General features: G+C 34.1%; 1 protein-coding gene across 2 annotated transcripts in view; it reads right to left on the bottom strand.

Annotated features, from left to right (window-relative positions):
- The window catches only part of ROCK2 (Rho associated coiled-coil containing protein kinase 2), a 148182-nt gene that overhangs the window by 14732 nt on the left and 107756 nt on the right, over positions 1-25694 (bottom strand). For both annotated transcript variants that reach the window (XM_058551784.1, XM_058551783.1), the window contains exons 8-27: positions 25574-25665; positions 24362-24521; positions 22707-22767; positions 22056-22067; positions 20621-20700; positions 20400-20448; positions 19105-19240; positions 18920-19011; positions 18419-18665; positions 17928-18034; positions 15114-15273; positions 11806-11966; positions 11031-11215; positions 5383-5452; positions 4554-4657; positions 4206-4392; positions 2142-2235; positions 1949-2043; positions 1045-1224; positions 692-860 (exon numbers count right to left, since the gene is read on the bottom strand). In XM_058551784.1, coding sequence (XP_058407767.1) covers positions 692-860; positions 1045-1224; positions 1949-2043; positions 2142-2235; positions 4206-4392; positions 4554-4657; positions 5383-5452; positions 11031-11215; positions 11806-11966; positions 15114-15273; positions 17928-18034; positions 18419-18665; positions 18920-19011; positions 19105-19240; positions 20400-20448; positions 20621-20700; positions 22056-22067; positions 22707-22767; positions 24362-24521; positions 25574-25665 — 2441 coding nt within the window. The remainder of the gene's footprint in view (positions 1-691; positions 861-1044; positions 1225-1948; positions 2044-2141; positions 2236-4205; positions 4393-4553; positions 4658-5382; positions 5453-11030; positions 11216-11805; positions 11967-15113; positions 15274-17927; positions 18035-18418; positions 18666-18919; positions 19012-19104; positions 19241-20399; positions 20449-20620; positions 20701-22055; positions 22068-22706; positions 22768-24361; positions 24522-25573; positions 25666-25694) is intronic.

The following is a 25694-nucleotide window of genomic DNA, read 5'->3' as shown; positions in this document are numbered from 1 at the left end:
TCTTAAAAACAAATTCTTTGTTCATGCAGCAGTTCTTTAACTGACACTAGAGCAACTTGTTAGAGTTAGTGAATATTAGTTAATGTTAAAAAAATTTTTCAAAAGGACTGAAATTAAGGGTAGTGAGAAAAACCCCAAAGGTGAAAGATTTTCAGGATATCACCTGTACCATTAGGTTCCGATGAAATAGGTAAGTAGGGCAAAGATTCTTCTTCTGAGTCAGAATCAGAGTCAAGGAGCATATGAGAACTGGAAGGCTTAGTGGCAATATTGAGAGAAGTAGAGGAACGTTGGTAGGTGAATGACATGGATTCCATAGTGTGTGACTGAGTGATATGAACTAAACACCCAACATAAAAGGAAGTAAGAATGCAGAAAGAGGTTAAGAGAAAATAAAACGAAAGCTTTAAAAAGAGAGCTACCTATCATACACAAAGAGCCAATTTAAATAACTACATATGTGGAATTTTCTTTTGCATTTTGTAATGAAAAATTTTGTTAAAAATCAATAAATAAGTTTAAACTGTCACTGAATCCCCACTCCAAGGAGTAGGTTTTCCCTTAAAGGAATGACAAACATTTTTCCTCAAGAGCAAAGTCAGTCACAGGGCTTAGAACAATCAACTGATTTATATGGAAGGCAAAAGGCTTTCAATAAAAATAAACTTAAGGGCTGAAAACAAATCTGTACCTGGAAACCCATCATCTGCCTCAGCATCCCCTGGTCCACTGCCTATACTGGAACTATCCAGACCAATATGCAAGGCCTGGAGCTGTGACCGCAGCTGCTCAATGTCACTGTCTTTACTGTCCAGTGTCATCTGCAGTTCAATTCGAATCTGGCTCTCTTCAGCTATTTGCTACAAGAAATTAAATTACATTAAATTAATTGGATGCCATACATCTCATAATTTTCCTTGTTAGTTCAATAATAATTACTAAGTAATAAAAATGTTCTATAACCAATAAAATATATACAGACACGAAAATAACTCTACTTCTTAAAAAGAAGTCTTCAATCTAGAGTCCAAAAAGTATTCTTACAGCCTGCATCTCATTCAGTTCTTTCTGATACTTGATCATCTGCTGGGTCAACTTTTCACGTTCAGATTTAAGCTCCATATGAAGCTTTCTATTCTCCTTCTCTTTTCTCCGCACATCTGTGTCACTACCACGCTTGACAGGTTCTTTTCGATTCATGATTTCAGCCAACTTATTCACAGCCTTAAAAACATAAAAATAAGTATGTAAATAAATAAAATAAATTATGTTGACGGTTTCTTGGTAATTCACCAACAGCAAGTTATACAACCACTAATAATCTCCTTCCCTATACACGAGGCCACAAAGAAACACTTTCTAGATTAAGTAACAGACCTCCTTCATTACTCATTATCCTTCTCCAACCTATACTCAGTCTTTCACTCTCATGTTTGATCTGATGTCACTTTCTACCACTTCGAGTTTTTAGTTCCAAGAGAAACTTTTACTAGGCAGATCTTCTTTTATCCTGGAGAATTTTGCATTGGCATCACATTAATAAAATACACGTCCCATCACAGAGCAGAGCATCTGAGACCCACAAGTATTCTCATATGCAACCATGAGAGTTGGCAGAAGGATGATCAATCATCACGTGTGCCTTTTCAGACTAACTGACCCTTTTTCAGGCTGTTAGCAAATGGTCATTCTCTGTAGTTTCTTAAAAGCAGAAAAACTGACCACATTACAGTAAAAAATTAGGAGGGAATGTGATTCCATATGGAAAAACTTAAGAAAAACTTTAATAAACATTGAACTGGACAATGTTAATCAAATCTAGCTTTTCTCAACCCGGCAAAAATCAGATAATTGTGACTGCTCCTGCCAATCTGTAATGCTAGAAGTAAAATGTAAAAAAGAGAAACTAAAAAAATTCAAAATCAAATTTAGAGTTTATTACACATACTTGAGTTTTGAGTGTTCTCTCTGTTAACAGTTGCTTCTCAAATTGTGCTTTGATAGCTGCTGCACTTATCTCTTCATCTTTCAACCTTGACAGTTCTGAAACATGGAAAGATGTAACCATTTTATTAATAACAGCAGCAACTGACAAACATTAGGTATATTTAAAATAAGCCTTATTCTTTGTTACTACTTACGCTCTTGGGCATCTTTCAATTTGTTATTTAATTCTTCTTTCTCATTTGCAAGATTGGCAACATCACTAGTTAGTGTCCTATTAGTTTCTTCAAGCTAAGAAATAAAAATGAGAAAAAAAATCATATCCCAATGTACAAAATTTAAGTTATAAAGCAATAATTCAAAATGAAAATATCCCAGAATGTTGCTAAAGCTCGTGTTTTTCTAAGTACATCTATCTCTACACTTCTTGCCTTTGTGTTACTGTCTTACCAAACTTCACCCTTGATGAAAACTTTGCTAACCATAATAGACTTCATATGCAACTCAGGAAGCCAAAAAAATTGCCCTTTTCTCAAAAATCCTTAGCACTATTTTTTAATGAGAAAAACATTTAATAAACTAAAAAAGGCAAATACTATAAGAAAGCTCTGCATTCCATCATGCAGAATAAACAAATTTTAAAACTGTAGTATTTCTTTCAGGAATACAAACTTTAATAAGACAGAAAACAAAATTTTACTAAAGAGGTTGACATCCTTTTGTATTCTCTCCAAACCTACTCCTATTCTTCCTTCCTGAAGGAAATTTCATTGTGAATTGTGTGTTCACACTTCCTACCCATGACTGTATACTTTTATTACATACACATGAAAAAATACATAGTGTGGTTTTATGTGATGTTAAATTGTCCATAAATAGCATCACACTGTATTTATCCTTCTGTAACTGTTTTTACTTGACATTATGTTAAGAATTAAATAGCTGATATATAAAGACCTAATTAAATCATTTTAACTGAAATAGTAGCTCCATCTTCTACCACATTTCATTAATCCATTTATTCGCCTTTTGATAAGACATTTGAATTTTTGCTATTACAAACATTTAGGCTGCTATGAGTATTATGCCTGAATTTCTCTAGCATATTTATCTTAATGTAGATTTTCTTTGGATTATATGAACATTTAAAATTTACTATTTACTATACTAGGCCATACTAAATTCATAGTCCCTATAGGAGTAAATAAGAGTCATTTTCCAGATATTCTTCAAACACCTGCAATTAGTCAGATACTGAATTTTTGCTAATGTGATGAGTATGAAATGGTATTTCAAAGGTATTTTACCTAGCCTTTTCATAAAGACTAGTGAGGTTAAGCATTTGCTTATACTTTTTTATTTTCTCTTTTGGCCGATTTTTCTTCTGGATTGTTTCACTTTTTCTTATTGAACTGTAGCAGTTCCACACATATTCTTGATACTGATCCCTTGTTAAATAAATACATTACAAATATCTTCTCCCTGTCATTTATTTGTTGTCTTCTGTTACAAGCAAGTTTTGGATACCGTTCTAATAGTTTAAAATTTTTACTTTTTCATATTTAGGTCCCTAAGATAGTTAGAATTTACTTGTGTATGTGGTAAAAGAAAAGGATCTAATTTTATTCCTTTCCACATAAAAATATAGTTATTCGAAAACCATTTATTAAATCTGCATCCTTTCCCACTCATTTGTATATTGTCACTTCCATCATATACAAAGTTCCTGAATGTGCATGAATCTATTTCTGGCCTCCCTACTCATTTCCAGTGAACAGGATTAAATATCCCTGTTCCCTGTTCTGATAGCACACTTGTTAACTAGTGTAACATTTCAATAGATCTGGATAACTGATAAAAGCAAACTCAACCAGCTGATATTTTACTTCTCTTTGAAATTTTTAATGCAATTTTTTTTCAACTTGCCTATGACTATCTTCATGGTAGTTTTAAGATTCTTTTGAATTAAACTTTGTTTAACAAGAAAAAATTGGCTTAATCTGTTTTCTACTTTTGGTTTTTCTCTTTCACTTCAGTCCTTTAACTCTGAATTCACCAAGAGGTGAAGCCACTGGAAGTAGCCTTCTTGAGCCTCTCTGCCAGACAACACTAAGAAGCTAATGGTTAACTGGATCACAAATCCTGTAGCCAGCATATACAATTTTTCATTTAGATCTATGTTACTTTCTTAGTGTTTCCAAGAAAGATTTATGATATGGTAATTTAATTATACTCAAAAAAGAATCAAGAATTTTACTTACAGATGCAATTGTAGCATCTTTTTCAGTGAGTTCCTGTTTGTGTCTAGCCATCATCTCTTTGATCTCCAGCTCTTTCATGATTTTCTCTTTTTCCAAATCAGAATATTGTTCTTCAGCAATTGAACGAGCCAGCTGCTCAGAATCTGCTTTGGTCAAGGTGATCTCCAGTTGAGCTGCCAAGGAGTCTCTACATTTTAGAGATATATCATTTTAATGTTCAATTTTCACAATGAGTCAGTTTTTATCTAATTCACTCCATCAACAAATTTTTATTTGGAGTATAGCAGGCACTGTTCTAGGAGCAGGGTACACGGCTATGACAAAAAGAGACAAAGATCTTGTCCTTACCTTTCATCCTGTAATTCCTGTTTCTTCTGCTGTAATTCTTTACAAAGTTTGGTCTTTTCTTCACATTCTTCTTTAAGTTCCCTAACCTGTGTTTTATAAAGGGTCTAAATAGCAAAATATAACAGAAACCTACATCATCATCATCATTAGGAATGTTATTTCTACAGTCAAAATCTATACAGACCAAAAGTCAAGTTGAACACATACAAATATGCTCATAACCCTGAGTAATGTTGAGCCCTTAGCAAATTCATACTTTAATGAGTTTTTCTATTTTCTGGTAATCAACCAACTAACTAGTAAAAGTTCAGCTAATAATTTAGAAGCATGATTTTGAACTGGATACCATAGTGAGATTTCTCATGAAATCTGGTGGGATGAAGAGGCAAAAAAAAGTATTACTAATTTAGACAAGAAAATTTTGTTAGCTTAAATCAATGAAACTTGGTGACAGTTACTACTTCATATTTTAAAACTGATCTCAAAAAAGTACAAATACTAAAATGACAATTTTATTTCTTTCATTATGAAAATATAATTCTTCCTCAAAAAGCAATGCTTCTAATCAACTTCATAGCATATGGGTATATGCTTAGAACTACTTTTCTAGCAATGATAAATGGATTTCTGTTAAACTATCTACAGTCTCTTGCCCAGTTGTTCTTTTTATATGAGTTGTATGGTATGAAACATCCCATCCAAAACTCTGTCTGGTGTTTGCTATAAGAATCATTCTAAAGACTAGAATCATTCTCCTGGTTCTACGGCAAAATTTTTTTAAAAATTCTACAAATACAACAATTTTCAAATTAACGTGCCCGGAACTTACTGAGAAATACTGCTCTGCTTCAAGCTGATCTTGGAGCTCTTTCATTTGCCCATCTGCATCTTGACGTTCTCTGTGGGGACATTGCATCAAAGGTTTAAATAAGTTATACACATACTAAACAGCAACTCTTGAAATGTGGTCTGGGGAACTCCTGGGAGTCCCTGAGACTCTTCCAGAGAATTCATGAGGTCAAATTATTTTCATAATACTAAGCATCATTGCATTTTTTTTTTTCAAAGCTCATTCTCTCACTAGTGTATATGGACTTTTCTTGAGGCTATATGACATATAATGATGTCATCACTCCAAGAGCTAATGAAAAGTGTGCTTATATGTTCTTGTGTTTTAAAAATTTCTCAGTTTTAATTTCTAACACAAAAAATATGATTAGATATAACTCATATAAACAAAAACTCTTTGGGGCCCTCGATAATTTTTAAGAGTATAAAGGAGTGCAAATAGTACTATATTAAACCAATGACACTAAATTACATATTCTCATACATGCACTATGACCAGCCATTTATGCCAACCAAGTAGTAGAATTAAAAGAGCACCTGAAAATTGTTTACCTTAGGATGAGCGAAGAAATGACTGGGAGGGGGCCTGAGGGGAGGTAAGAAGTGCAGGTTTTTATATCTAAATATAGACAGTGACTGCACAGATTGGTACACTTTGTAAAAATTCATTGAGCTCTACACTTTTCATTTGTGTACTTTTTCTGTATGTATGTTAATCTTCAATTAAGAAATAAAATTAAATAAAAAGTGAACCTAACAACCCATTTAAGAGGTTGGGTTGAAATAAGTTAAATTCTAGGATGATTAAAAAACATAAAAATTATAGTTATTCCAAGTCAAAGCTAAGGGGGAAAAAAAGCAAGTTTGAGAACAACACAACATACAAGATGTAATTAAAAAACAAACAAAAATCCACAAAAAACTCAACCCTATATATATTGTACAGATGTACAGGTACAGACATAGAAAAATGTCTGGAAGGATAAACAACAAACTGTTAAAATATGTTACCTCTGGAGAGATGAAATATGTCTGCATTCATAAAGCGGAACTTAGACTGTTTTCTGTTTATTTTTTAATATAGTTCCAAGTATTTTATAGTGAGAAAGTATTTGAATAACACTTGGGTATTTAAAAAATGTATATAGCAAGCAAGACTCAGAGAGAGCAAATGATTTAATCACACCATCTTCAATTTGTATATTCCTTAGGACTTTTATCCTTATTCTCATTTAACATAATTTGGACACTTTGTTTACTCATTTGCCCTTAAATCTCTGGATAAAAAGGAAGTTATCACTCAATATCACTTAATCTGTGTTATTATTGATGAGTATATTACTAAGAAATGATGATTCTTATTTCTCAGATATCAAAATTTCAAAAATGTGAAAGATGCTAATTAATAACATATCAAATGCCAACTTCTAAAATTCTCATCATCACCAGCTAAGCCCATTTGCAGTAAACCCCAGTATAATTTTAATATCATGATCATTTTGAGAAGCTGCTATCATTCATTTATATGTAACTTTAAAAACCTAACATTTATTAGGTATTTAAGAAAAGTATTTTTCAGAAAGTAACCCCATAATATGCACATGGTTATAATTAAATAGTGCCAACAGCACAGAAAAAATTACAGCGAAAGGTAGCAGTCTCCTTATCCGCACCTCTCCACCACCTAATACTACTCTGCTAGAGGAAACCACTTTGTTTCATTTTTGTGTTTTGTTCTTTTGGTAGTTACCTCCACATCTCAGCTTATTTCTTGACATAAATTTTAATTATTATTTACCAATTCTCTGCTAACTTGTGAATTTCGTTCTTATCGTCCCTAACCTCTCCCAAACCTCCAACACAGTGGTATCACTGGCCTAAGTGAAATAATCAAACCTCCATTTTCTATTACATCAACCACAAACCACAACCTCCCCGGTTTGAGATGAGAACTGTAACATTCCCATCCTTTCTGTTTTTTAAATTTCATAAGAACATGTCTAAATGTGAGTCTTTTTTCATCTATTTTTGCTGGGTCTTTTCAATCTAAAGATTTCTCTTTCAGCTATAGGAAATTCTTTTCTATTATTTCTTTAATAATTTCCTCTCCTTGGTTTCTCTGGAATTCTTATTTGTCTGCTGCTAGAACTAGAACAGTCTCTCTGTGTCTTACCTATTTCTCTCATACCTTCCATGTCATTCCTTCTTGTTCCACATTTTGTGAAATTTCTGTACTTTTTCTTCAAATCCTTCTAATAAATTTATATTGGCAGTAATTTTTAATCTTCATGAGCTCTTTCCCATTCTGGCTGCCCCATTTGCATTACATCTGGTTCTTGTTTAATGGAAGTAGTATCTCCTAGAATCTTATTCAATACTAATTATTATCAGCAGGGTTGTTTTGTGTGTGCTTTCTATTTATTTAACTTCTCTTCATTCCTTGATATATGTTTCATCTGGGGGCACTTTTCCTTTTGCTTTATCAGTCTTTCTCTTCCATATTGCAGGCTTTCCTCAAATGCCCAGTGATACTTGGTTACTCATTTACAAAGAAGGCGATAGAAATTTTAATCTCCATGTATGTGGGAAGGGTTTTCTAACTGACGAACTGTAGTTTAAGATGAGAGGCTTAACAAGCAGCATTAAGCAAGGGAGCCCCCAAATGCCAGAATGAAAAAGGCTTTTCTCTGAGCTGCTGACCCCATAGCAGCTGTTCTAATCATCCAGAGAGTGTGCCCAATTCCTTTAGAGGGAATGCTCTGTAGGAACCCTAATGGTGGTAGTGCCTGACTACAGACACTTCTGCAAGTGGTGGTGGTAGAATATGATTAGCAGATTGTTCCATTTATAGCATCACGTCTTACTCTAGCCCTTTAAGGTATTTGTTTTGAATAATGAAACTTTTTTCCTTCATCTCTATCCCACTTCACATATACTCCTGGCTGTCACTTTCTTTGCTCTACTTCACTAGTCAGAGGGTTTTCATCCACTTCCACTATCTCGTTAACTCAAGGAACTTTGTGTCCTCTAAACCACTGTAATTCTTGATGTGGGTTTATACATTTTAAAAATTCGTTTACTAGAATTTTACTGGAATCTTGGAAGAAAAGATATATGTTGGTCATTTTCAAATGCAAGCCTACATAGCACTTCATATGTAAATTCCCACTGTATGTATTTTTTTTTTTTTTTTTTTTTTGTGAGGAGATCAGCCCTGAGCTAACATCCGCCAATCCTCCTCTTTTTTTTTTTTGCTGAGGAAGACGGCCCTGGGCTAACATCTGTGCCTATCTTCCTCCACTTTATATGGGACGCCGCCACAGCATGGCTTACCAAGCAGTGCGTCGGTGCGCGCCCGGGATCCGAACCAGCGAACCCCGGGCCGCCGCAGCGGAGCGCGCGCACTTAACCGCTTGCGCCACCGGGCCGGCCCCTGTATGTATTTTTTTTTTTACTTTGTATTCTAATTAGTCTTACCTCTCCCTAAGGAATAACATCTGATAAAATGATAGTAAGCTTCCTACAGGTAGGAAATGCATCTGATTCATCTTTGAATCTCCCAAAGTGACTATCAGTGCCTTACATATAATAGATATGCATTCATTCATGCAACATTTATTGAGGATTTACTATGTGCAGGACATTAATCACGGTTAGATAAAGCAAAACATAGTAAGTGATTTTTGCCATTCAATGAACTCATAATGTACTACGTAGTTAAGACAGCAAATGTGGGTATCTCTGAGGAGGAGGGGTTAGAAACTGAGGGATTAAGAAACAACAGAGCCATGTGCACTTACAAAGAAAACAAGAAGCATATATACTAAGTATCATAAGTTAGGTATAAACAAAGTGTAATTAGAACAGAAGAGGAAACACGATCTAGACATTAAAGTAGCTCCTGCATTCATATAAACACTGTTGTTCGAATAGATACTATGGAGAATAATTATTTAGTCAAGTGGTTTTAAAACTGTGTTCCCTAGAACCTAGGATCCACAGCTTAGGCTTGACTAAAGCCGGGCCAATGAGTTCCATCCCAGGACTTTGGGTACTTTCTGAACTTGGGATCCAGAAAAGTTGAATCAGGGTCTCTCCAAATAAATAAAGCTATAAGACACATCTCTAGAGTTTCTCCTTCTTGAAGGACCAAGTTTTCTGTTAAACGGAAAAAGCTAGCCTAAAATGAGAGAGAAGAATATAGCTAATATACATGAAAAGAAACAAAAAACAAAAAAAAAACAAAGATAAGATGAAGATGTCTGAATATTGTTCAAGTTTCTAGTTCCAATTTTTTTTTTTTTTTTTGCTGGGAAAGTTTAACTCTTAAGCTAATATCTGTTGCCAATCTTGCTCTTTTTTTTTTTTACTTCCTCCCCAAAGACCTAGTACATAGTTGTGTATAGTTGTAGGTTCTTCTAGTTCTTCTATGTGAGCTGCCACCACAGAATGGCTACTGACTGACAAGTGGTGTGGTTCCATGCCCGGAAACCAAATCCAGGCCACCAAAGCAGAGTGTGCTGAACTTCAACCGCTGGGCCATCAGGGCTGGCTCTAGTTCCAATTTTTAAAAGTTGAAATCTCATCAAGTTTAAGAGTCTAGGCTTACCCAGGCAATAGATGAGCAAAAAGAACAAAATCTTTATGACCATCCTTTCCTAAGTAGTGTCAATGTTTGAATACCCTTCCTAGGTAGTGTCAGTCTTACCAACCTGTCACAGGGATATAAAAAGCAGGCGTTCAGCAATCATGATAAGAGTAGAGTAATAATCTTAGTAGTAGTCATAGTAGTAGTAACAGTTAATAGTTGTAGTCCCTACCATTTGTTGTGTGCTAGATGCTGTAAATAAACCACTGTTATCCTTTACAAGATTCCTAACAAGGAATCTATTACTGCCCCCTTTTGTAGGTATGATAAAAGGCTCAAGAGAGGTTAAATATTTTGCCCAATGTTGGTTAGCTTGTAAGTAGTGGAACCGGGACTCACACCTCAATCTGCCTGGCTTCAAGGTCTATGTTCTTTCCACTCTACTGCACTGCCTGCCTCTCATCAAATAACTGGGATCCAATATGATCTTTGGTCATGATTGGGAAGAAGTAATTATAATACTAATGACTGCATGGGACAAACTTTAACAGTATATTTAAAGTATACTTTACAAGTATTTTAACAATATGTTTAATATTTTCTAAGTAAACTAAATCAAGCACTAGAGTATATCCTAAAAAATGATTCAAAAATGTATATGGTGTTTGCTTAACAGTCAAATATTTCCAAGCTCAGAAATGAAAGAAACAAACAAAAAGCACATGGACAATAAGCTTGAGGGACAGCCCTAAGGAGAAATCTATGGAGTGAAATCCCAGACATTTTCTTCTGCTCCAACACCAATACTCTCTCTATGATTATATCATAATAAAGTGGCAATAGTAAAAAATTTGGAGGGAAGCAAATATCTTCTTGAAGGACAACAGTGGCACTCAATATATTACTTGTATAGAGAGAAAGAGAAAATGTGGTCAAGAAAATAAAATGGTCAAAAGAAAATTCTCAGATAAATCAAAACTAAGACAATTTACATGTGGATAGTTGTGCATATTAGTAAAACTTTGTCTCAATTAACTTACTTTCGAAGTTCAGCATTCTGTTTTTCCAAGCTCATTTTCATTTCCATGAGATGATTATTCTCTTGTTTTAACTGCTTTTCTGACATCTTTAGTGTGTTAACTTGCTGTGTTTGCATCTTCAAGTCATTTTGTGTGAGGCAGCGCTTCTGAGTTTCCTGCTCTATTTTTAATGTCAAGTTTCTAACCTAAAAAATAAATTGTGTACTTGGTATATAAGTAAATTATTTTGATTTTCCTTATCAATGAAGCTGGTAGCAAATATGATGATGTAAAACAGATTTTTGCCCTTAGGCAGTTAATTCATTTCACAGTAAGATAACTTTTGTATTTTTGATAATGTTATACCATTTTTTGTGTGTGAGGAAGATTAGCCCCGAGATAACATCCATACCCATCTTCCTCCATTTTATATGTGGGATACTGCCACATGTGGCTTGATGAGTGGTGCATATGTCCGTGCCTGGAATTCGAACCAGTAAACTCCAGGCCACTGAAGTGGAGCATGTGAACCTAACCACTACACCGCCAGGCCAGCCCCAATAATGTTATACTTTTAAAATAAAATATGGTCCTTAAGGTAAAAATAACTGAAAAATTTTATGTTATGATTCACTTAGTATATAATCCAAGTTCAGTAAAATTAAAAGGTTGTAGAATGTTATTTTACAAGAAAAAATTTAAAATTATGAAACCATCATTGAACCTTTACAAATAAACCTAGTTTACTATTAATTCATTAAATAGTTTATTATTTATTAGTAAACTTAATACTTACATCCTCATTTAGCACATCTTTCTGTTTAAGGAGTTCATTTATTTTCTGCTGTGACTGTTTGAAGTCACAGTCTAATATAGAGCATCTTTTCTCAGCTTCCAGCAACAGGTTCTCCACTTTCTGTTTTAAAGTCCTTTCCTCCAAGAGCTTTTTCTCCATTTCTATTACCACAAAAATGGACATAATCATGAATTTACAAAGAAAAGAGGCATATCAAATACACGACACAGTGCTAGTAAAATTATAGTAAATGATGCTGCCTTAAAAATATTTTAATTCCCAGTTCAATATTTTCATCACTCCTCAATGTATTTGAAATGTCAACAATTTCATGCTTGAAAATTAGGAGTCTCATTTGCAGGGTCTAAAAATCTACCACACTATGCAATATTACATCCATTCTAACTGAAGTAAAATAATTCTGCTTTTACTTACAGTTCTAAAAGATGCTTACATTTTCTTTTTTTTTTTCCTTTGGTGAGGAAGATTGGCCCTGTGCTAACATCTGTTGCCAATCTTCCTCTTTTTGCTTGAGGAAGACTGTCGCTGAGCTAACGTCTGTGCTAATCTTCCTTTGTTTTGTACGTGGGACACCACCACAGCATGGCTTGACGAGCGGTGCGTAGGTCCTCACCCGAGATCCGAACCTGAGCAGAGCACTCCAAAGCACAGCACGTGAACTTAACCACTACGCCACCAGGCTGGCCCCAAGATGCCTACATTTTTAATTAAAGATTTCTTTTATTTTTATGCTAACTCTGTGCCTCTCAGTGTCACTCTTCCTACCTTGAAACATCCCAGGAAGATTCTATGACCTCTGAGGCTCTTTCCATATTAGCACATTACTTTGAACAGGATGAAAATTAGATATTTTAGGGAGCTGCTAAAGGACAAGACTCTGGAACCAAACTTCCTGAGTTTACACCCTGGCTCTGACACTTCTAATTATTTGACTGGGCAAGTTAATTAACCTCTCTGAGGCTCAGTTTCCTTATGTCTAGAAAGGTAATAATAGTACCAACCCTCATAGGGATGTCATGAAGATTCTGAGTTAACCTATATGTAGCACTTACATGCTACCTGGCAAGCATTTGTGCTCACTATTTAAGGAGACTTTAATGACCTAAGAAAATGTTCACAATATTTTTTTTTAAAGCAAAACAGTATAGAAAATTGAGAAAATATACAAAATATCAACCTGATTAGTAGAATTTTGGTTAATCTTTACTTCTTTACACTTTCCTGTATTTTCTAAATGATTTGCAATAAACTTTTAATTTATTAATCAGAAAAGGCTTTTAAAAGCCTTTTTCAATCTCAAAGTGAAGAGCAGGCAATTTATGTCTAATCAAGTGATTTCATATTACATGTTAGTTATTACAGTTACAGGATTACCTTTTGATTAGTATATCAGAAAATCTGTTCAAATCCAATTAGGTTCCTCTGCTCCTTCATACCTAATGCTCAACATCTAATTATCATTTATTACAAAGTTACATTAGGTAAAAATTAAACCTATGACTTTTCAGTTTTTAATGAACTGTCTTCAAAAGTGTGGAAAAATGAAATTCTTCTTCTCATAGTACTAATAATAGCATTTCTAAGCACTTTTTATGTATCACCACACTTGGTTTTCACAACAACTTAATATTATAATTGTCCCTTTAAAGAAAGCAAGGCACCTAGACCAGGTCACATAACTAGTAATTCACTGGTAAGCCATATTCTCTTTTTTTTTCGGTGAGGAAGATTGGCCTCAAGCTAACCTCTGTTGCCAGTTTTCCTCTTTTTGCTTGAGAAAGATTGTCCCTGAGCTAACATTTGTGCCAATCTTCCTCTATTTTGTATGGGAGACACTACCACAGCACGGCTTGATGAGCGGTGTGTAGGTCCACGCCCGGGATCTGAACCTGTGAACCCCGGGCCGCTGAAGTGGAGTGCACAAACTAAACCACTACACAACCGGGCTGGCCCCAGTAAGCCATATTCTTAATCAAAGGAGGCAATGACATGCAGCAGAAAGACCAAAGGCTTTAGACTCGGATTTGAGTACCATCTATAATATTTAAGTTTTGTGTACTCGACTCGTGTAAAATACAAAAGTCATCATGCATCTTATGTCAGTGCTGTAAAAAGGAGTTTGAAAAAGTGGTATTATTATGCTGAATCGGTTCATTTTCATCAGTTCAGAGAATAACCTATTCACTTTAAAAAACAATCACCCTAATGTGGGCACAGAAAACAGAAAGAGGCACCAGTGAACTTAGTGAGGTGATGAAAACACAGATTCTACATCTTGTTTTGGGTGGTAGTTACACACGTGTATTACAAATGTGAAAAATGTTTTCATTTTATCACACCTAAATTATACCTCAAAAGAAATTCAACTCTATCTTCTAGACCACCCACAGGGAAACATGGCCCACTAATTTCCTCTCTTCTAATTAGATTTTTCTAAATAAAGCACTCATTTCACCTTTTATCATCCTGAATTAGTGCCTTAAACTAAACTGATTTTAACAAAAAAATCTCTAATTTTAATTACATTCAATAATTAAAAGGCTAGTGTTTTGCTAAGTTATTCATAAATGTTACGCTTCAATATGAAATAAAATTTCTATTTAAAAGTTCTATGAATCTTTCATAAAGACTACTTGATTGATTTCCTTTGGAATTTCAAATCCTTCATAATTATAAACAGCTAGTTTTGAAAATAAGAAATTATCCCAAGACAATTCCAAGATACAGGCTAGTTTGCAGAAAAATTAACTTTGCTATCTTACCCTACACATTCATTAGTATTGCATGGCTTTGACCAATTCTAGCTAGTATCTTCATCATACCAGAGTTCAAAATATTCACTGAACTTATATTCTAGTTAGGTCAGCCATTATTTTTAAATCTCTATCTTGCATAAACTGGCAAGAATTTTGTAACACAAGCTGGTGAAATGTCACACTACATATTACAAGAAGAGCATATCCCCCAAATCTGAGTAGATATATCTAGAACTTCACAGTCTGTATGCCTGTCACTACTGATACCACTAAAATATTAATTTCTCTCTGATCTAAAAATATGAGTGAATAATGTTGTGTTTGGGCCTTACTATCTTAGAAATGATTGTTGCCATAAAGGAAAAAAATATATATATATATATATACGTAAAGCTTCCCTAATAGTATTTTTCCTCCAGTTCCCAACATTTGCCAATAAAATATAAACAAATATTTTTCAAAATTAAAGAGCTGAATACAGAATCAATTCTTAGTAAAACGCTGCTGGAAAATCCTTATAAAAACGCATACCTTTCATGGCTTCTGATTTAGCTTCTTCAATGGATTCATAAATCTTATTTTTATCTGCCAGCCGCGCTTTTGTAGCCTTATGTTCAGCTTCTTCTTGTTCTAAGCTCTGCTGTATAACTTTTAGTTGGTATGTCATATCTATTTCCATGTTGTTCTTTTCCTATTAAAGATTTAAAATGGCAGCTATCAACAAAGACGACTCACCCACGATTTCAAAAACTTTACAAAGTTGTTCTTTACAGGCTTACTAAGAATGTTCAACACTTTCCCTCCCCTCTTTATTCAAACGTCTTGTCAAAGTAATCTATGCACTCTACCTGTTCATTTCCCTCTGTACCCATCTCCCACACCTCCACTCTACTGTTTTGACATCTGTATTGAGATTTTTTGATCTCAATAAAGTGACCAATGATGTTCTCAATATCAAATTCAACAGACACTTTTCAGTCTTTATCTCCTTTGAACTCACTGTTGCCCTTGAAACTATTTCCTTGACATACCTAACATAGAACTCACTTGGCTCTCCCCACCCTGCCTTCATCTTTTCTGTTGCTTGTGAAGTTTTCCTCCAGCTACCCCTTAAATGTTAGTGTTCTCTGGAGGTAGTGTTCTTTAGCCACAATGCCTCTTCTCTTCTATATCAGTATTTCTCAAATTTTTAAAACATATCTAATGTTTCCCTTTACTATATCTAAAAAAAAAAATTTCAGGATCCTCTACCATTCACTCTTATTTTCCACATAGGAGACTTGTTTTAAGTTGAGAATCTTTAATAATGGAAGTCAGTCTATTTTCTATATATCTTCAAAAGATTTTCTAATTCTTTGTTTTCTATAGTTTGTATCATAAATATAGATATTTCTTTTGTTTTTCAAATAAAATCTTTAACACAGAAAACGATTGTTTTCGAACTATACAATCCACCAACAGAGTAATCTACTCTGTCCTGAAAACCCACTGCTCTAAACGATCTCTTCCCAGATGGGTTCTTCCATTCGCACGGTTTCAGCTACTTGTATACCGATGACTCTCAAATATTTCTAGCTCCTACTACCATAGCTTACAGCTTTGCAGACATCCTAATTTGGCTGTCTCACAAGCACTTCAAAGTTAGGACTAAAATGGATTTATCACTGTCTCCTCTAAAAGAGATATTTTTCCTTTATTCTTTATTAAATTAATGGCACCACTACATATCTTGTCACAAACTAGGAACCTAGAACTCATCCTTGAGTACTATTCACATGCCACATCTAATCAATAACCAATATTTCTCAAATTCATCCCTACTTTCCATCCTTTTAACCACTGCACTAGTTAAGTTTCCATTACCTGAATTACTGAAAAAGCCTCTGACTAGTCTCCCTACCTCCTGTCTTTTCCTCCTCAAATCTAATCTCCACGTGGCACACAGTGATCCATCTTAAATGTACCTCTCATAATGTCATCCAATTTAAAGCCCTTCAGTGGCTAGTCCATTACTTAGAGAAACTATGTTTCTTAATGGAGTATTCAAAATGTTGCATGATGTAGCTCATGCCTAGCTCTGTAGCCTCACTCTGGCCACTGAATTTCTCACACTCTTACATGAGGACCATATTGTGGTCTTCAGGCCAATTTTGGCCTGATGTCTATTTATTTATTTATTTTTGTGTGTGTGTGAGGAAGATCAGTCCTGAGCTAACATCCATGCCAAGCCTCCTTTTTGCTGAGGAAGACTGGCCCTGGGCTAACATCTGTGCCCATCTTCCTCCATTTTATATGGGATGCCGCCACAGCATGGCCTGACAAGCGGTGCGTCGGTGCGCACCCGGGATCTGAACCCAGGCTGCCAGCAGCAAAGCGTGCGCACTTAACCGCTACGCCAAGGGGCCAGCCCCCTGATGTCTATTATTGTAAAATTTCATTGGAACATAGTCACGCCCATTCCTTTATATCGCAGCAGAGCTGAGTAGCCGCGACAGAGAACATATGGCCCACAAAGCCTAAAATATTTACTATCTTTCCCTTAAAAGATTACAATTTGTTAACTCCTACTCTATACTCCAGAAATATTGAAGAGTTTGTACTTAAATAAATCAAATGTATCTTTTTTATTTTCCATCCTCTGTGCCTTTGCTGATGCTGTTCTCCCCAACTCAGAATGTGCCTTTACCCTGTCAACCAACCCTGCCCTGTCAGATTAGAGATTCATCTTGTGTACCCAATACACCCTGTCCATACCTCTATCATTCTATTTACCACACTGCATTAGAATTATCTGCGTGCTTTATTATTATACTTTAGAAATTACCCACTAGACTGTGAGACTGTCAAAGATAAGGACTGCATCCTAGTATTTCTACCACAGACGACACACTAAATAATTAAAGTAATGAATAAATAAGCGAATGAAAATAAAATATTAACTGCACAGAGCCTAGAAATTATCCCTGGCTTATAGTATTTTTAAAGAATAACTTCTAAATGCCAAAAGTCATGATAATTTTGTCATTTTTAAGACATTTTTAAGATGTTACAAGTCAAAATTTGAGTTTTCCTTGGATCCCTAAAAGAAGCAGCCTCATTATACACACTCTAGGAGAGTCTCTCCCTTCATAAGCATCTAACATAGTAAGGGCTGCTTCTGTAGTGTTATGGTAAGCCTTAAAATATATATCCCTAGTCTACACAACCAAGTCTAAATAAATATAAAAGAGTCCATGAGTACACGGAAATATTTCAGTTACTGATTTCCCTTGGTTTAGAATAGGTTTCCAATCTGAAACTCTACAGCCACTTTCTTACATGAATATAAAGCTTAACATGTTTTACCTTTTCCAAATCAGTAAATCTCTCCTGTAGTTGTCTCTTCTCCATCTCTACTTTTGCTAATAAGATTTTGCCACTCTTAAAATCTTCTTCTAGGCCAGATATTCTACCTAAAATTGCAACATTTTAAAAATAATGAACCCACAAAGTATATACATATTAAATTAAGATTAAAAATCTGGAAGTCACCTCATACTTTGGAGCTATTTATGAGCAGAAGTTTTATCATTGTTGGATAGTGCTTTACAGTCAATTCAACTGGAACCCAATCTACCACCTTGGGAGGTGGTTTAATACTTAATATACTTCATACTATTTGAAAGTAAATCTTCTGTTCATAAAATTTTTTATCAATATATTTCTAATACCCTAACTTTATATAACAGAGTAGTATATTCATAAATGTGCTACTTTAGCATATTATCCATCATCTAAAGTTATTTCCAAAAGACAAATCATCAAGATGAATCCAAGTGCAATCTCTACTTTAATACCTTGTAAATCATTAATTATCTCTGATCCATGGGTTCGGTCCCTCCTTTCAGATTCTAGAACTGACTGAAGATTGATAAATTCCTTTTCAAGTTTTAACTTGGCAGTCTCCAGCAGGCAATTTTTATCTTGTAGTTCTCTATTGTTGGATTCCAGCTGCTGAATCTGTTTTGAATTTTCTGCCTGGGTTTTTCTTAACCGAGCTGCAGTATCAGATTCTGTTCGCAGCAAAGCATTGGTTTCATCCAGCTGTTATTTCATTCAAAATCAAACAAACAACAAACAAGCAAACAAACATAGGTGAATATAATGAAAATACTTCAATTTATTACCCCATTACAAACTATTTAAAATAAACAAAAACCAAAAAATATCTTCCTAATGATTTCTCTTTAAAATTAGAGGCAAAGGCCTTTTGAAACACTGCCAGTTAAAACTAGTGCTAATAGGCAGTCATAAATAAAATTCAATAATATCCTTATTACAAATTGGGATCAACCTACTTGTCTCTGAAGTTGATTCACTTTCTCAGTGGATATTTGAGAGTTCTGATTTCTTTTCTTCAAATCTTCAAGTTGATCTTTTAAACTGTTAACTACGATAAAAAGCATTTTAGTGGCAAGTTTCAACACAACACACACACAAACTTAATTTTTTCTTAAGTATTTATATATTCTACACCACAAACCATCATTTTCCAAATTTCGTTTCTTGTCTGCTTCATGATCAGCTTTCCGCTGATATTCTGCATTTTTGTGCTGAAGAAGTGCTTTTTCTCTTTCTAATTGTCTCAATGCTGATTCCACATTTTTCCTTAAGGTAATCTGAAATAATGCTTAAGGTTATTATCAAAGAAAAGTATGTATAAAAATCAAATGAAAACAAAAAATATTTTAGTTATTTCAAGCAGATAAAAAAGACCTCTATCAAAAAAAAAAGCTGTATTTGTTGTTTTGCTTAAACTACAATAATATTTTCCACATCTTTAAAATAGCACACTACTTTTTTTTTTTAATAATTTTATTTATTTATTTATTTATTCCCCCAAAGCCCCAGTACATAGTTGTATGTCATAGCTGCACATCCTTCTAGTTGCTATATGTGGGACGCGGCCTCAGCACGGGCGGAGAAGGGGTGCGTCGGTGCGCGCCCGGGACCCGAACCTGGGCTGCCAGCAGTGGAGCACGCACGCTTAACCGCTCAGCCACGGGGCCGGCCCTAGCACACTACTCTTAAATAATCAAGACCATAAGCATTTTTATTTACTGTTGAAAGTCAAACTTTCGGGCCGGCCCCGTGGCTTAGGAGTTAAGTGCGAGTGCTCCGCTACTGGCGGCCAGGTTCAGATCCCGGGCGCCTACCGACGCACCACTTGTCCGGCCATGCTGAGGCCGCGTCCCACATACAGCAACTAAAAGGATGTGCAACTGTGACATACAAGCATCTACCGCGGCTCTGGGGAGAAAAAGGGAAAAAAAGGAGGAGGATTGGCAATAGATGTTAGCTCAGGGCCGGTATTCCTCAGCAAAAAGAGGAGGATTAGCACAGATGTTAGCTCAGGGCTGATCTTCCTCACCAAAAAAAAAAAAAAAAAGAAAGAAAGAAAGTCAAACTTTCTATAACTTTCCATTGTCACTGAACCATCTTTACTTAATACAAACTATGCATCTAAAATGTTATGAATAGCAATTAAAAAAAAAACCATATTTACTTTCTGTTTTTAAACCATGACATAATACAAATGTAATTTTTTTACTTGAAATATCTACACATACTAAATTAAGTCAAGTTCGCAAAAACATCAAATGAACCTTATTATCATGGTTATCCTATAATTTTAGTCTTGTCCACCAATGCTACCAGGTAGATTTTAGTATATATCAAGATATGTATTAATACGGTACTAAGAGAACTCTGCAGGTAAGTCAGGCACCAAAACTTTTTATGAACAAGAATGTTAATAGAGACATAGAGCAACTTTACCTCTTCTTCTAGCTCCTTTGCTACTTTCTCTAGGCGAGTATTAACAGATCTAAAGAATTTCAAAAGAAACAGTAAATAAAATAACTCTCTCCTAATTTACAATAAAAACATGTACCATAAAGTTAAAAATAACCATATGATTACTCTATGGCTCTTGTTTTTTAGTGAAATGTTTAAACTTAAATTTTAAAATATAATATTTAATTATCTACAAAACATACTTGCACTTCTGCTCTAGTTCCTCTTTGGCTTGTATCTCAGTGCTAAGGTGTTCTTCTAATGTGTATAGTTTTTTCTGAATCTGTCAGAAAACAAGAAATGGTAATTATAAAGTTTGGTCACATGTAAAAGATGAGAGGCTTAAAGAAAATAATGATAAGCATCTCTTTTCTTTCACCTTAATATACTCTCCTCTATAATGGTACAGTATTTGTACCTTCTTAATGTGACTTTTATTGACAGAAGGAAAAAATCCTCCATCTCTTGCTTTCTCTCTATCACAGGACACATGTATGTATGAACACACTATGTAAACATATGAAGGAGAAGCTCCAATCTTGGCAGAATTCTTCTATGACTCCAAGTTTCTCATTCATTATGAATAAAAAATATCCTGATATCCTCCACAGTTCTTCAGCAGATTATTTGTTTGAAAACATTATCACCTTTTGCACTTAAAAGATACAAAGGTCTGTATCTGAAACAAATATTTGAAATATTTGACTGAACATGCTCAAAAACATATTACTGTTGTTAAAAATAAGAATATAAGCTCTTGCTTATATCTTCCCACACCAGCACCAAGCACAATATTGTGAAGAATTGTAATCAATAATTCTTTTGGATAAATGATAGCTAATTAATTACAAGTCATCTCCTTGCCATTCTTTAAATCTTCTTCCAGGCCAGATACATCAGTCTTTAAACAAACTAAAACTACAGAAAGTATTAACTAATCCATTTTTGGAGCATTACTACCTTTATAAAGGATTTAACTTTTTGAGTTCCTTTTGTGCCTTAGGTACACTGGTAGGTACTTTACAAATGTTGTCTCATTAATCCTAACAAAAACCCTAAGAAGATGGTAGTGTTATACCTACTCAATAAAGAAAATGAAATCCAAAACAGGAGAATAACTGGGCCAAGATAGAAGAGCTAATAAGTGGCAGTGCCAAAAATCAACCCAAGTCTATTATATTCCAAGGCCAATGTTCTTTCCACTATTCTTTCTAGTCATTAGGTTCTCCATGGTTTCTTAAATATTTTATATATCTTAAGCAAATTTCCCCTAATAAGAATATATGGGCCAGTGAACTAGTCAAGTTTAAATGCTTTTAACTAGTATTGCATTAGTATAATTTGATCACCTATTCCTATCAACCTAATAGTTATCACATGCTAGTTATCACATCAGAAGTTCTTGCTGTCAGTTATACATCCTTGATAAATAAAAACAAGAAAATTATATAATATATATTTTAAACAGCAGATTCATAAGAGCAATAATAAACAGGATACTTGGTAGAAAAAAAGGTTGGGAACTTCTCTCTTGGGTAGATGGAGTACTCCAAATGCTAGGTGAAATACGGCTATATCAAAACATTGCTAGAGTGATGAGTTTTTCTCAGTTTTTCAACATATTTGACATCAACATACCTCTTGACTCTCCTATTTAAAACAAAACAAAAAAAAAAAAACAGAAAACATTAAAATGCTTGTTATGCTTTGTAAAATTCCTAAAACACAAATCATACTAAAATTATCCGACCAACTTTTTTAGTTTTTATACGTTTTCAAGAGAAAAACATTTAGTATCCTCATTTATGTGTATATGTGTACGTGTATGATTTAGCTTTGTATGCAGTTACAAATTATAGAGGTCATAAAATGCAGTTAACAGTTTGATAAAATTAACTTTTATAAGAATTCATTCCTAAATATTCAAAATCTGAATCTCTCCAGTACTTCTGTACCCTTATAGCTTATCATCTGTACTCTTTTATAGTACTAAGATTATAAAATTTTCTAACTGGTATTTCAGCTGTTTATAAACTATTTTATCACTTTTGCTACTAAAACTAAGCCTAAAGCCCTATATAATTCATCTTTTCATTAGCCATTGTATCTTAACGCAATGATATTTGTCAAATAAATGAATCATTTCAATGTTACACTAAACTGTATTGCAATAAGGAATGCCATCTAATGACTCAAAAAGTAATATCAAATGAACTTTTTAAAATACAAAGATATTACTAAAATATTTGAACATGTGACTAAAATAGAGCAGTAAAAATTTATACATACTTCATTTTTCCTTGATTGTACTGAATCATTTTCTCTACAAGATGGAGAGTCACTTAATAACCTAGAAGGAAAGGCAGGAAATAAATTCTTTTGCATGTCATTATAATTCATTTTCTAATACTAAGTCTCAGAATTAAATTCCAACCACAAAGATTTCTCTTTTTACTTCAACATATTTTAAATGAAGCAATATTTTTCCCTCTAGATATTTATACCATTTTCAATAATTTAAAATGCTAAACTTTTCTTGCCTCTCACTCTTATTGAATGCTCTAGTCTTTAACATTGTTGAGATTGGAGTCACAAAATGAAACTATACTTTCCCCTTCATCTCATTTTGAGTGCCTGTAATTATTTTATTCATCTTTTCTAGAAATCTTCTAGAAAGAAACATCTCTCCTCCTCAAAGATAATATCTCTTGATCGCCAAGTCTTAATACATAAATCATCACTTCTATTTAACTGTCAATTTCTTTCTTAACTGGGTCCTTCCTCACTGCCTATAAACATGCTTGGGTTTCTCCTGGCACTGATATCCTCATTTTAGTCAACATCACAATAGTTTTTAGAATACTATCATTAGCAAGGTGACCAACCCATCCTGGTTTGTCTAGGATTTCCCCAGTTTTAGCATGAAAAGTCCCATGCCACATCTTAGGAAACTGCTCAGTCCTGGGCAAACCGTCATGGTTGGTCACCCCAATCATTACATATATGGAAGTACCAAAAGTTTCTCAAATATATGTTTCTCAAATGTCTTTAACACTTCACTCAACTATTTAACAGTTTACAGTGGCTCCTAACTGCCTATCAAAGTCAAAAGTCCCTAGCACAAAACACAACAATCATCTGTTGTTATTCTGTGCATTATTCTTCCTCTAAACTCCAACTCCAATCTATTTTCTAATCTTATAACCAATACTCTCATCAGTCAACCAATATTTATTGAATTACCTTGTGCCAGGCTCTGTGCTAGATGGAGGGATTACAGGTGAGAAAACCACAGTCTCATCAAGTCCTCCACATGGTCATAATACAGTTAATACATACCCTATGTTTGAGCCCTACTCGACTATACTACTCTGTTCCCAGTGTATGCTTACATTCCAAACTTTTGCTTCCACTATTCACCTCCCCTCAACTCTCACCTAAAGGCCCCACATCATGGCCACTCAAAACCTTTCTTATCTTTAGACTTGGGTAAAATGCCACCTCTTCCCTGAGGTCTTAACTGACTTCTCCTTACCTTCACCCCAAAGAGATGTGACTTTTATTTTTCTTCTGAACCATCTCAGATTTTGGGGGCAACTTTCTTAAGGAAAACACCATATTCTACCCTTCATTATGACTATATAATTCTCTTATATCCCTCACTAGTTGACAAGCTCCTTCAAAAGCAGGTATGGGTCTTACTTTATATCCCCAAAAGAATACAGAACATTGCCTTGCCTTTATTTGTAAATGAATATCATATAATACTCAGAAATAAAATAATGCTATCCAATTAAAAATAACTCTTTTATAGTCTTTTTGAAAACACTCAAAGTTTAAAACAAATTAATACTTTATCTTCTATAATCCAGAATCTCCAAGTAAGACAATTCTTTATAGCTAGACTCTGAAAACAATAAAAATATAACAAACAAATCACATACAAATTTTCTCTGTAGTAGGTAAATCCTATAAAAGGCAGCTGATTTCCCACAAACGCTTTAGGAATTGGGAAGGTTTCTACATCTCCTTTATCATCTTCAATGTCATCAAAATTGCTGCTGTCTATGTCACTGCTGAGCTCAGGTACTACAGGAGCTGCCGCTATCAAAAGGAAAGAAATGAATTATTTCATTCATAATCAATATATATAAACCACCCCTCCTTGGTTATATATTATTAACTACATATTATTAATAATATATTATTTTAATATTAACACATTATATATTAGTAATATATAATTAATAACAATATTGTCATGATTTACTATAGAAAATTTAAGTAACAAATTTTATATTTCATTTCAAAGAATTAAAATTTTAAAAATATTTTATTAGATCAGTTTTAAATATAGATAAATCAAACAAGGAAAGCAATATGATATTATTCTAGGTATTAAAATTACAAGCAGCAATAATTTGCACATACATTCTTTAGTTTCAGTCTTCTACATTCTTTTAAGCAGAAATATTTCTTACTCTTAAAATGAATTAATGTCAAATATACATAAAATTAAAACGAATTACTATGCTTACCCTAGTATTCACCAGAGTATGGTCTACATAATTAATTATTGATTTATTAATTCAAACACATTCAAATTAAAGGATTATATGTCCCCCCTTCTGAAAATTATTGACTTTCTTAACTTGACAAGTTAAGAAATATGTTATGTTTATTATAAAAGTATTGGGAAATACTGCTAATAAACACATATTAGTTTGCTAAGATATTGAGGTAATATTAGTTATAAATATTACCATAGTACAAATTTGAAATGAAACCTCTCAATTTAAAAATCAATTAGCAGCGGCCAGCCCCGTGGTGTAGTGGTTAAATGCGCGCACTCCGCTGCTGGCAGCCCAGGTTCAGATCCCGGGTGCACACCGACGCACTGCTTGTCAGGCCAGGCTGTGGCGGCGTCCCATATAAAGTAGAGGAAGATCGGCACAGATGTTAGCCCAGGGCCAGTCTTCCTCAGCAAAAAGAGGAGGATTGGCATGGATGTTAGCTTAGGGCTGATCTTCCTCACAAAAAAAAAAAAAAATCAATTAGCATTAAGTGAATCAAACATGCCTGTTAATTCAAAAAAGGAATCAATTTATGAGATTTAAAATGTGATGGAATGGAAATATTTAAACTTATTAACTTACTCTCTCTTATGTTATCCCAATTCCATTGATCATTCTTAAAGAAAGGATGTTGTTTGATTTCTTCTACCCCATTTCTCCCAAGTCGTACCTCCCTAAACAATGCAGTTGAAGATTGTATTAT

This window comes from Diceros bicornis, chromosome 12, assembly GCF_020826845.1.
Source record: "Diceros bicornis minor isolate mBicDic1 chromosome 12, mDicBic1.mat.cur, whole genome shotgun sequence".
Classification (NCBI taxonomy): domain Eukaryota; kingdom Metazoa; phylum Chordata; class Mammalia; order Perissodactyla; family Rhinocerotidae; genus Diceros; species Diceros bicornis.
The sequence above is the reverse complement of the archived record's forward strand: the minus strand, read 5'-3'. Positions and strand labels throughout refer to the sequence as shown.